Source organism: Leptidea sinapis, chromosome 27 (genome assembly GCF_905404315.1).
Source record: "Leptidea sinapis chromosome 27, ilLepSina1.1, whole genome shotgun sequence".
Lineage (NCBI taxonomy): Eukaryota > Metazoa > Arthropoda > Insecta > Lepidoptera > Pieridae > Leptidea > Leptidea sinapis.
This window is the reverse complement of record NC_066291.1, coordinates 7,029,525-7,043,415: the sequence shown is the minus strand read 5'-3', so window position 1 is coordinate 7,043,415 and position 13,891 is coordinate 7,029,525. Positions and strand designations below refer to the sequence as shown.

The window sequence follows — 13,891 nt, the reverse complement described above, 5'->3', positions numbered from 1 at the left end:
AATAACGTAATGCAATTACATAGTACTTTAAAAAATGTCACAGTACACGAATCGGCTTTTGGTAATAGAATAATCTCATATAAAATAAAGAGTAAATCCAACCAATTACAAACATTCGAAACACCAGAAATGTTTTTGAATTCTATTAAAAATGAAATTATTTCACTATTTGAGGAATCTGTTCGATTGCTTACAATTTTTAAAGTTAATTTTATTCTGCACGCTAATTTTGTTCAAGAAACAAAAAATATTTCTAATGAATTTGAATTTCAAACATGTAGTTATACTATAATGCAGGGTGAGGATTTAAATTTTTTCTTTTCGTCCTTATGTGATATGTTGATGACTAAAATTAGCACATTTGAGAAAAAAGATAGTGGTTGGAGTCTTAAGAAAATAAATGCATTAGACATGAATATAAACAAATTCAATCCATTACGTGGAAAATCATACATTGAATTACCTAAAGAAATCAAATTAAAAAAAAGTGTTATAAATGTACAAAACTCGGATGATTTATGCTTTAAATGGGCTTTGCTTTCTGCATTATATCCAGTTACTAAGAACTCTCAGAGAGTTTCATCTTACAGTAAATATTCAAATAAATTAAATTTTGACGGAGTTACGTTTCCTGTTAAAATGACAGATATACAAAAAGTAGAAAGGTTAAATAATTTAAGTGTAAATGTTTTTGGTCTTGAATACAATTGTAAAAAGAAAGTACATGAATTAGTTGGTCCATTGTATTTAACAAAATCACGGAAAATTGTTCATATCAATTTATTATTTATTTCGCACGGAACAATTAATCATTTTTGCTACATTAAAAACCTATCGCGTTTAGTAAGTGGTCAAATTTCAAACCATGAACATGCAATCTACATCTGTGACGGTTGTCTTTTACACTTCTCAACAAATGATAAGTTATCAGCCCATCAATTGAATGATTGTTGTCATATTAAAGTGGAATTGCCTAGTACAGAAAAAACTTTAAAAGATTGGTTTGGACAACCAATTTCAAACAATGTCTTAAAATTTGATAAATTTAATAAGATGTTACAAATACCATTTGTTATATACGCGGATTTTGAAGCTTTCCTTAATCCAATTCAGACATGCTTTAACGATCCATCAAAACCTTATACAACTAATGTTCACAAACACGAAGTTTATAGTTTTGGGTACTATATTAAATGTTCATATGATGATAGTTTATCAAAATATGAAACATATAGTGGTCCTCATTGTACTCATGTCTTTATGAATCAGTTGTATAAAGATTTAGAAGTGATTTGCACAAAGAATTCTTTTGTCATAAGTCCAAAGCCTTTGACTTCCAATGATAATGAAATTATTTCGCAATGTAAAGACTGCTTTATATGTCAATTTAATTTAAATGGTGAATGTGCATTATACTTTGACTCGCATACAGGACATTTTAGAGGAGTTGCACACGAAGTATGTAAGACAAAGTTTAGAATCCCCTATCACATCCCAGTTTTTTTACACAATCTTAGTCAATATGACTCTCATTTTATTGTTCATGCATTAAATTCTATTGAAGGGGAAATTGATATTATTCCACAAACGAAAGAAAAGTACATTTCTTTCACAAAAACGATAAAATTTAATAATCATAAAATTCAATTGAGATTCGTTGATTCGTTTAAATTTTTGCCTTGTAGTTTAGACAAACTTGTTCAAAATTTGATGGAGGAACAATTTCAAACATTAAAATATAATTTTCCAAATAATAATGATTTTTTACGTCTTAGAAAAAAAGGAATTTATCCATATGAATTTATGTCATCACATGATTCCTTAAAACTTTCAGCACTCCCTAGTCGCGATAAATTTTACAATACATTAACCGACACGCATATTTCCGATGAAGATTATGAACATGCCAAGGATGTTTGGCAACACTTTCATTGTCAAAATATGTCAGATTATTCTGATTTATATCTTAAAACCGATGTTTTACTTTTAACAGATGTGTTTGAAAATTTCCGAGCCTTATGTTTGCAAACATATGGTCTAGATCCAGCTCATTATTATACAGCACCTGGGTTAAGTTGGGATGCTATGTTAAAATGCACAAAAATTAAATTAGAATTACTTCAAGACTTTGAACAAATAGCTTTTATTAGATCGGGCATTCGAGGAGGTGTATCTCAATGTAGCAATCGTTATGCCAAAGCTAATAACAAATATATGCGAGAATATGATAAAGACACACCAAACTCATTTTTAACTTATCTTGATGCTAATAACCTTTACGGATGGGCCATGTCTCAATTCCTTCCTACAGGAGGTTTTGAGTGGGTAGATGTCACAACTAATTTTGATGTCCCTGATGATTATGAATATGGTTTTATTTTGGAAGTAGATCTAGAATATCCTATTGAACTGCATGATTTACATTCTGACCTACCCTTATGTCCCGAGAATATATGTATTGGTAATACAAAAGACATAAAATTAGTTCCAAACCTTCGTAATAAAATTAAATATGTGATTCACTACAGAAATTTAAAGCAATGTCTGACAATGGGTTTAAAATTACAAAAAATTCATAGAATTTTAAAATTCAAACAATGCGCATGGTTACAATATTATATAGATTTAAATACAAACATGCGTAAACTAGCCACATCTGATTTCGAAAAAGATTTTTATAAATTAATGAATAACTCAGTGTTTGGAAAAACAATGGAAAATATCGAAAAAAGAGTAAATGTAAAATTATTGAGTCATTGGGAAAATCAGGGTAAAATTCTAGGCGCACAAGATTTAATTGCTAAGCCAGAATTCCATAGTTTATCTATTTTTAATGAAAATTTGGTTGCAGTTCAATTACGAAAGACGAAATTGTTCCATAATAAACCTATTTATTTGGGATTTTGTATATTGGATATTTCTAAAACTCTAATGTACGACTTTCACTATAACTATATGTTTAAAAAGTTTCAAAACAAATTAAAATTATTGTACACAGATACTGATAGTTTAATATATCAAATTTTTACAGATGATTTTTACAGAGATATAAAACCTGATTTACATTTGCGTTTCGATACCTCTGACTATACAGAAAAAAATATATTTGGCTATCCAAAACTCAATAAAAAGAAGTTAGGCTACTTTAAAGATGAAAACAATGGTAATATATTTAATGAATTTGTAGGACTTAGATCTAAAATGTATGCATTAGATGTTGAGGGAAAATTCACAGCTAAAGCTAAGGGGGTTAATAAAAGTGTTACTAAGAATATGAAAATGGAAAATTATAAGACTTGCTTATTTGAAAATAAGAACGAATATTGTTCAATGCTTAGATTTAAGTCAATAAAGCATAATATTTTTACTCAAAGAATAAATAAATCTAGTCTGTCATTTAATGATACCAAACGGTACATTTTACCGAATAATATTGATACATTAGCTTGGGGTCATCATAAAATAGAATAAATATTATATTAAATTTTAAGAATAAATTATTATAGTTTTAAAAAACCAAATGAGAGATTATTGTATTTAGATGTATAAGTTGCGGAGTAAAACATGATGTACTGTATATTGTTTCAATTATCGATTTTTCTGTTTAAATAAATGGTTGTTTAATAACAGATTGTTTCATTACTATACTAAACCTTAACACACATAGACGTAGTAGATAATGCATCATTTCAATCATCCATTCACTGCAATAGTTGCTGGTCCAAGTGGATGTGGAAAATCAGTTTTCGTAAATAATTTTATAAAATTTTTGAATGATATCTGTGATACAAATTTTACCCAAATCACCTGGTGCTTTGATGAAATGCAGCCTTTATATAATCTCAACCACATTAATTATCTTCAAGGTTTACCTGATTTATCTATGTTTGACGGAAAAAATCCTCAACTTGTAATAATTGATGACCTGATGAGGGAATCAGATGGTCGTATTGTTGATATATTCACGAAAGGAAGTCATCATAGAAACTTAAGTGTGTTTTATTTATCTCAAAATTTGTTTCATCAAGGTAAAGGACAAAGAGATATATCACTCAACTCAAGTTATATAATATATTTCAAAAATCCTCGAGATAAAACCCAAATTCGATACTTATCTCGTCAAGTATTCCCTGAAAATCCGAAATATTTGGAAGATTCTTACAGAGATGCTACCAATGAAGCTCATGGTTATTTAATGATTGATTTGAAACAAGAAACAAATGAATTGTGTCGCGTTAAGACAAAGATATTTCCATCCGATGGATATTGCACTGTTTATGTACCCACAAAAGGGTTTAAATATGGTAAGAATCAAGAAATTTCGATCATTTATAAATGATGCATAGACGTTTAAAGACGCATAAAGATTTGTTAATTGCTCTACATAAACTGAAGCCAAAATATCAAAAAGCTTTATTAAAATCATGTAACAAAACAGAAATAAATTACATTTGTGAATGTATTCATAACGTACTGCGGGGTAACGTTGAATTGGCCGAGAAAGAAAAATCTAAATTAAAGAAATATAAAAATATTCTTCGAAAATTGGTAAGAAAAGGTACGAATAAAATTAGAAAAAATATAATTGTACAAAAAGGAGGTTCATTTCTACCGATAATATTGGGTTCTATTCTAAGTGGGTTGATTAATTCATTTATTTAAGAAAATGGATAATGCTAAAAAAATGTTACTTATTGAACCATCATTATTGGAGAAGTTAAAACAACCCAAAGAAAATGATACGCCAAGATCTCGATTAGATACTGATATGCAAAATATCTTAAGCAGTGACATAGAAGATCGAAAGAAATGTATTTTATATTTGCAAACCCTTCAAAGATATCTAAACTTCGTCAAAGAGGATCGACAACCATACCACATACCACTTATAAATGATAATGATTCATATATTGGTTTTAATCAAAGTCATAATGAAATCGATACTGATTATATAAATCATGATGTGAATAAAATAAATGTAGTTCCTTCTCAAACATCAGTGGAGGTTAACAAAAATATTGGAGAAATATACACGAGCTCTGAAATACTGAAACTAATACCGAAAACATATGCTAAAAAAGGTGAACTTTTACTAAATTTGATTTCCTTGAATAAAAATAAAATAAGCTGGGATGAATCTGGTACCGTGATTATAGATAATGAAAAAATACCTGGGAGTAATATTGTGGACTTGGTGAGTGATTCCTTGAGAGCTCTTCAGAAAAGTGAACCTATAGGTTGGGAAAAATTCGCAACAACTTTAAAGGAAATAAAAGTACCACTCACTTATATCGGGAACCCAAAGCGATTGGATTTTATAAACCATTTGCAATTAAAAGAGGTTGAAGCTAAATCAGTACCTGACGAAGAATTTTCTACACCAACAAGTAATAAGTACACAGGGAAACTAAAAAAAAGATCGGACTGGGAAAAATGGACCCCATATTAGAAATAAATAAAATTTATTATGATGCATCACATCCTGCTGGCTACAGCACTATTGATAAATTGTCAAAAGCAATGAAGGGTAAAATGGACAGAAATAGTGTCTTAAAGTGGTTACAATCACAAGAAACATATACATTACATAAACCTGTTCAAAGAAAATTTCCTCGTAACAGATATATTTTGTCTAATATTAATGAGTTATGGCAGGCCGATTTAAGTGATATGAGATCTTATTCTGAATATAATGATGGTTTCAAATACATACTTTGTGTTATTGATGTCTTTAGTAAATATGCGTATGTTCGAGCAATGAAAAAGAAAAACTCTGAAACAGTTAAGGAATGCTTTGAAAGTATTTTTGCTGAAGCTAATACTACACCTACACATATACAGTCTGACAAAGGAACTGAATTTGTTTCCAAATATGTACAAAAATATTTTAAATTAAAAAACATAAATTATTATACAACCAATAATCCAGATATTAAAGCAAGTATTGTCGAAAGATTTCAGAGAACTCTTAAAATGAAAATGTGGCGCTATTTTACACACAAAAATACTCATAAATACATTGATGTTTTACAAGATCTAGTGCATTCATATAATCATAGTTTTCATTCTAGTATAAAAATGTGTCCATGTGATGTTAATAATACAAATATAATGAGTGTATGGCGAAATTTATATGATAGAGAAAGTAAGATAAAAACATCAATTAGTATGGTGAATCCAAGAATTCACGTTGGAGATTATGTTAGAATAACAAAACATAAACATATTTTCCAAAAAGGATATGAATCAAATTGGAGTGACGAAATATTCATCGTATCTACTATAATACACCGATCTCCGTTTGTAGTATTTACTTTAAAGGATTTAGAAGGCGAAGAGATAGTTGGTACTTTTTATGAAAAAGAGTTACAAAAAATCATATTCGACCCCACTACTAAATACAAAATAGATAAAATAATACGCTCTCGATATACCGGTAACAGAAAAGAATTGTTGGTGAAGTGGAGAGGTTATCCAAATAAATTTAATAGCTGGATATTAGCTTCTACTTTGAAAAAAATATGAATAAAGATAGTTTTTATTTAACTTTACTAAGCAATAGTTCTATGGATTATTTTCCTGATAATACAACAACATTATTTTCTACGAAACTGCCAAAACCAACAATACTAGAAGGTGAATGGAGGGTTGGAGTAGTAGAATTTCAGTACCCATGCACTATGTTCACCGTTCAAGAACATGAAAACATTATTTATATAACAAAGTTGATGCAAGTACCCAATGAAAGTAAACCGTCATATGTTTATTACAAGACACATATTCCAGCCACAAATTACGATAACATAAATCATATTTTGATGGCACTGAATAACACTCGAGAAAAAATTAAATTTAAGTGCGATGAGGTTTCAAGGATTGTAGTTGCTACAATAACGGATGAATCCATAAAATCTGTAACTCTATCACCTAAATTATGTCTTCAACTAGGGTTCGAACCAAACAGGAACCTCGTTGAAAAAAATTTTGGAAAGTGTCCAGCTAATTTGCATTTGGGTTTACCGTCTCAATTATTTGTTTATTGTGACATAGTGGAGCCTCAAATCGTTGGAGATGTTATGACACCCCTTTTACGAATAATACCATTGGATCCCTCAAAATACATATATGGAGCGTACAAAATGCACGTTTTCTCTCCTCCCCATTACCTACCTGTGATGCGTAGAGAATTTGATACAATCGAAATAGATATAAGAACAAGCACCGGTCAAAAGATACCATTCCAATTTGGAACAGTGTGCATTAAACTCCACTTTCAAAAATTATAATGTACGGCAAACGTGATAATATTTCATGTCCATATGAACACTATTATACTCACCAGGCCGGATCGGGTATCGGAGTTATTTATAAAGGAGCACCGTATCAAAGAGGTCATGGAATCGGAAGTTTTCTTGGGGGGCTGTTTAGATCTATTTTACCACTACTGTCTAGTGGTGTTCGAACTATTGGTAAAGAAGCATTAAGTACCGGTGTAGGTATATTATCAGATATGGTTAATGCACGCCCCATGGAAGATTCAATAAAAACTCGTCTAAAAGAAGTCAGCTCAAATTTGAAACGAAAAGCCGATGCTAAAATAGATAATATCAACATGTTTGGATCTGGGTATATAACAAAACGAAAACGTCGTTCTGCGATCATTCCATCATTGACTGCGAAAGCGAAAGCTATTAAGAAATTAAAATTGAATCAAAAACAAATCAAAGATATATTTACTGATTAAATATGTCATTTTTACATAGTCAGTCTTGTGAATGCATTAAGTCCGAATTGGATTTATTTGCATTACCATCAACTCAAACTAGCATTGAAAGTGGACTATGGATTCATTATAAGCCCATTTCATCACTTGCTGATGATGGACCAATAGAATTTCAAGTACCTGGGGCAGGTGATGACTATGTGGATTTATCCCATACTTTACTCCATATCAAAGCTAAAGTTTTGAATCAAGATTATACAAAACTGGCAGTACCGACAGTTGTGGCCCCAGTTAATAATTGGTTACATACACTTTTCAGTCAACTTGATGTATATTTAAATCAAAAACTTGTATCGCCACCGAATAATACATATGCATATCGAGCTTATATTGAAACTCTATTGAATTATGCACCTGCTGCAAAAGAATCTCATCTCACTTGTGGTCTATGGTATGAAGATTCAGCTGGAAAAATGGATGCAACTGATGAACAAAATAAAGGATTTATTAAAAGACAAGAATTGGCTAGTGAAAGCAAAGAAATAGAAATGATAGGACATTTACATGGAGATTTATTCAATCAAGAAAAATTTTTGATTAATGGCGTTGACATGTGCGTAAAGTTAGTTCGTTCTAGAGAAAATTTCAATCTCATGGCTTCATCAACTGACCATAAATTTAAAGTGTCTATTACAGATGCAACTCTTATTATTCGAAGAGCACGAATCAACCCAACTGTGCTACTTGCACATCAAAAAGTTTTATCATCTACTACAGCAAAATATCCAATCACGCGAGCAGAAGTCAAAGTTTTAACTATACCATCAGGCATTCAGGGGAAAACCCTTGATAACATATTCCTTGGTCAAATACCCAAAAGGTGTATAGTCGGTTTTGTGAATAATGCATCCTTTAATGGTAGTCTCACAAAAAACCCATTCAATTTCGAAAATTATGATATTAATACATTTTGTTTATACATAGATGGACAACAGATACCTTCAAAAGCCTTACAGCCATCGTTTGACAATAATATTTTTACTACGGTCTATCATACGTTATTCTCAGGAACAGGTATACATTTCCTAAATGAAGGCAATGGAGTATCAAGAGAGCAATATGCCAAAGGGTTTTGCTTGCTAGCCTTCGACTTAACACCCGATTTATCAGCAAATTCTTCAAGTCATTGGAATCTTATAAAACATGGTAGTGTAAGATTAGAAGTTCGTTTTGAATCAGCTCTTACACAAACAATTAACTGTATTGTTTATGCGGAATTCGATAATGTTATTGAAATTGATAAAAATCGTAATATTTCTGTAGATTACAGCAGTTAGAATATAATAATTAATGTTTGAATCGTTTGTATCCTTGTGTATTTTTTATGTTGATTAAATACTAGATTACCTTATAAATTTATATAATAAAAATATGTATATAAAATGATATTTTGTTTTATTATGGTGAAACATAATGGCACTTAAATGATAAGTTCAATTATTGATAGTTTAATGGAGTCAACATTTCCAGATTGTACTAATGACTACGTAAGTATGTAGGTACAAAGTTCGTTTTCAATCAGCTTTTATATTATAATAAAATTGATGAAAATATAATTTCATCAAATGTTCATAGATTTATATTTGAATCGCTTGTAATGATATTTTGTTTTATTGTAACCATATAAGTTTTAAATACATGAATAAGATACATTAAAGCCTTATTTATTGAGTGCTTATGTTATTATGATCCACATAACTATTCAATCATCGCAACTGACAAGACCCTGTTCTCAACTAATATGAATACAATCGAGATACAGAATTATTTGAACAAAATCGATCCCAGTATTAAAAATAATGTTTACGCGGCAAACCGATTGCCGATATATGTTGTAACGCCCTGTTATATTGTCAGCAATTTAGATAGTGATAATAAGCCAGGCACTCACTGGGTTGCAATACACATTGATGAGCAGGGTATTGGACAATACTTCGATTCATATGGTCGTCCACCTCAGGGATTCCAGCTGATGTTTTTACAAAGGAATTGCAGAATGTATAACTACAATACTGCAAGAGTACAGAATGAATATACCGCAGTGTGTGGCGAGTACTGCATAATGTATCTATACTTTAAGTTTAATAAGAAGAGTTTGAATGATTTCATCAAATATTTTGAAAATGATACAATCTGCAATGATGTTTTATTATATACTTTATTTAAATCATGTTTTAAAAATAAATAATAAATACAGAAACTGTCTTTTTAATCGTAGTAACGAATGTGATAGAGGTAATTAGTAAATTACCTGTATCACGTTCATGGAAATTTAGACATTGAGTCGCTCACCAATCATTAGCTAAATGACCAGTGATTATTAATGATTATGGATCTGTTTAATTTAAAAAGCTAACTTTGAAACTATAAGAGATATCGAAAAACGGATCAGCGCAATCGCTCGGAAATACATCAAAACCCCCAGTCTGACACCAAACTTCTTTTTTTTTTTTTTTAGTAGGCATCACGAGCAAGTGAGCCAGAATCGAGGAGCCAGAACCGGCGAATCCCTACTACTTACGGGCAAGCCTAGGTATATTACTAGGAATGAGTAAAGTTTAAAAACACATTTACACGAACATTTAGGCGCCAGGAAGCTTTGTACCAAATGGATTCCCCATACTTTAACCGACGACCAGGAACACCTTCGCATGGACTGGTGTCGCCAAATGTGTGATAAGTTCAACGGCGGTCACAGGTGATGAAAGCTGGATATATTGCTACGAACCAAAAGACAATCAGCTCAGTGGGTGTTTCCTTTCGAGGATCGGCCAACTAAGGTAAAGAAAAGAAGAAGTCAAGGAAAAAAGATGATTGCCTCATTGTTTGATTGGAAAGGTCATTTCGCGACAGTTGTGCTAGAAGATGGAATGACAGTTACTGTAGACTGGTATGTCAATCGCTTTTTGCCTGTTGTCTTGGAAAAAATTTGACAGCAGCGCCCTCGAAACATTTACCATATTATGTTCATAAAAAGTTGAGCTCGTGTGAAGAACATACAAGAAGCTCAACGTCCACTATTTTCAATCAAATAGAGTATTTTACAATCGCTGTAATAAACATAACCAAATTAGTTAAATAATATATACTATTTCATAAAATGTGATAAAGAATTTACTGTAGAAATATAAATTATTGTATATTGGATGCATCAACATTTACAGCTTGAATTCATAGTTTGTGTAACTGTAAATGCATCGTGAACATGATGGTTGTGATTACTGTCACAATTAATAATTGCATCTAACAAATACAATGATTTATTAACAGGTTGATCTGGCACCACAAGCAGCACCCGTTCACGAGTTGACGCATGGACCAGCCATCGTTCCCTTCGCATATGTTATGAAAATATACCTCCATATACCGCTTCTAGGAACTAATAGAGGTACTCGTATATCGGCGAACAATCTTACCCTTAGGGTAACAACTAACAACCCTAGAGGGTAACAGCCCTAGAGGAAAACAGCCTTAGAGGGAAACAACCCTAGAGGATAACATCCCTAGAAGGTAACAGCCCTAGAGGAAAACAGCCCTAGAGGGAAACAACCCTAGAGGGAAACATCCCTACAAGGTAACAGCCCTAGAGGATAACAACCCTAGAGTGAAACATCCCTAGAAGGTAACAGCCCTAGAGGATAACAACCTTAGAGGGTAAGACTGAGGCTGAACGGTGATAGCAGGTCGCAGCCGCTCCCGTCTTGGACGATCTTCATACTTTTGTTGTCAAATTTATAGTAATATTTTTCATAATATACAAATTCTAATGTTTGAAATGTATGCATTATATATTTGTTCATTTAAAGTATGTATGAAATTGTTTTTTAAACTATTAATTTTTTTGTAAAGTTTATGTTTATGTTGTACTTGTAAATGTATACCTAATATACATAGTGAGTTATGAGATAAACAATGACATACATAAGTGTAATTTTTCACCAAAGTTTAAGTTTAAGCACCAGTATGGGCAATTAGTTAATTCTTATGGAATAAGCCACATGAAGGCTAAGTAACTAAGCAAGTACCACATACCATATAAAACCGTATTTTACTATCAATTAACATCAGTAATATTCAAATATTTCTTGTTATAGATTTGGTATCGAGAAAACCACTGAAGCAAAGTAATTCACTTCTGGTTGTCCACTTAATACCTTATTTGAATTGAATAACATATATGAATACCTTGTGTAATTGAACCCTTATACTTGGAAAATCGTTATGTAAACTTAATTCCAGGCTGATTGTTGTTGAAATGCGAAGAGGTGACAGACTGGATCGCAGCAAATTAATGAAAATTCAAGTATAGAACCCTTAAGGCGACACTAAATGCCGGCGACTTTGAGCGATATGACTTCACGGCTCCTATGTAACAAAGCAGATATTTTCAAAATTCTTGCGTCGAAAATTTAACATTTTAACAGGCGCATACAGTTTAATTGCTTACAATCCTCATCATTGATTACTAATCTTAATAAATGTACTAACACAAAAAAGTAAAACCTATAAGAACAACTTTTATGAGAGCAGTATACTAAACAAATGCATCATGCTGAGAAAAAACTTGTTTAACTGCAAACAAAACTGGTAGTTCATAATAGCTCTGGAGTGTTAAGTTTAACCAACAGCAAGCATTAGCAACCTACAAGTAAGACTTAAGGGTATGTGTAACAGGATAAAGTAGTGTTTATAGCTCCAAATGCTATATTTTCACCACTAAACTTGTCTAAAAACACCTTGTTTGCGTGTTTTCTGCTTACTCTTAGCCTTCATATGAAGATGAAGCATCGACCACAACTGCACATTAGGAAATGATAGGTTGTTTTTGTTTGCTTTAAAGATTAGCTTAACAGTGGGTAATCAAATTCACAGGCATTGTTATAAAGCCTTAAGTTAAGAATAAGTAACTAACTAGATAATAATTATGAAACAGATATTGAAAGGATATTATTTGTAGCCGAACATTTTATTAAGCATTATTTTTTATTTATAGGTTTTATAATACGTAAAATATGTAGGCCTCTAAGATAGGATATGTCTACAGATGATATCAAAGAGTTAGTAGAGTCATTCTGCGTTTAGGTACTTAAGTTCCTTTTTTGGCATTCAAATAAAATTAACAAAAGGCATAATTATGTATAAGTTGTATGTACATAGTTACATTTCCGACGTAGCTAAGCATATAACACGTCCTGGGGAACACAGGGTTAGCAGGGAACGTTTAGAACGTCGTTTTTATAGATAAATATACGACCGAGCCTTGCTCGGATTTTTAAGAAGGTACAAAACTTGAACAAAAGAAAAACTAATAGGACATCTGGATTTGAACCGGGGACTTCTGCTTTCTGGATCACCCAATGTCCCATCTTAGCTATTATAGTGTTGTTTATAGTGGCGAAACTTATATTACCTTTGTATTCTAATGTTATTGTAGCTGTTTCTCATTAAAATACATATAAAACTACATTTTTTTTAAATTGAAACCTAGCTAGATCAATTTTTCGCCCCCGAAATCTCTTGTATACTAAATTTTATGAAGATCGTTGGAGCCGTTTCCGAGATACAGATTATATATACTAGCTGACTCGACAAACGTTGTATTGCCATATCAATTGCAGTATTCTTTTCTATTTACCTACTTTACGCTTATTTTATATTTTGGGATAATTCACACTATAGTTTTATAAATTATAGCCTATGAGTTATTCTGGTGTGTAAGCTACATTATTATAATACTTCATCAAAATCCATTCAGTAGTTTTTGCGTTAAAGAGGTACAAACATACATCCAGACATACAAACTTTCACAATTATTATATTAGTAGGATATATACAAGAATTGATCGTTGAAAGATACAAGATAATGAAAAAACAATTGAAGTTTTACTTACAGCAGACACCGGTGAAGAAATTATTACATGCAGGACCAGTAGGACGATCGGTCCGTAGCACCGCATGGTGACGCCCGCACGAGCGGCACCCGACATGGCAGCGGCGCACTACTGCCGCGCGCTCGCACGGCGCCCCGGGCCACCCCCGCCCCCTCCCCCTCCCCCGCGCGCCCCCTCTCGCCCCCTCCTGCCCCCTCCATCGCCCCCGCGGTCTCCA

General features: G+C 32.0%; 1 protein-coding gene across 1 annotated transcript in view; it reads right to left on the bottom strand.

Moving 5' to 3' along the window:
- The window catches only part of LOC126972742 (collagen alpha-1(IV) chain), a 68,212-nt gene extending 54,414 nt beyond the window's left edge, over window positions 1–13,798 (bottom strand). The window contains exon 1 of the mRNA XM_050819751.1: window positions 13,675–13,798. Coding sequence (XP_050675708.1) covers window positions 13,675–13,770 — 96 coding nt within the window. The 5' untranslated portion in view covers window positions 13,771–13,798. The remainder of the gene's footprint in view (window positions 1–13,674) is intronic.
- Window positions 13,799–13,891: the final 93 nt, after the last annotated feature.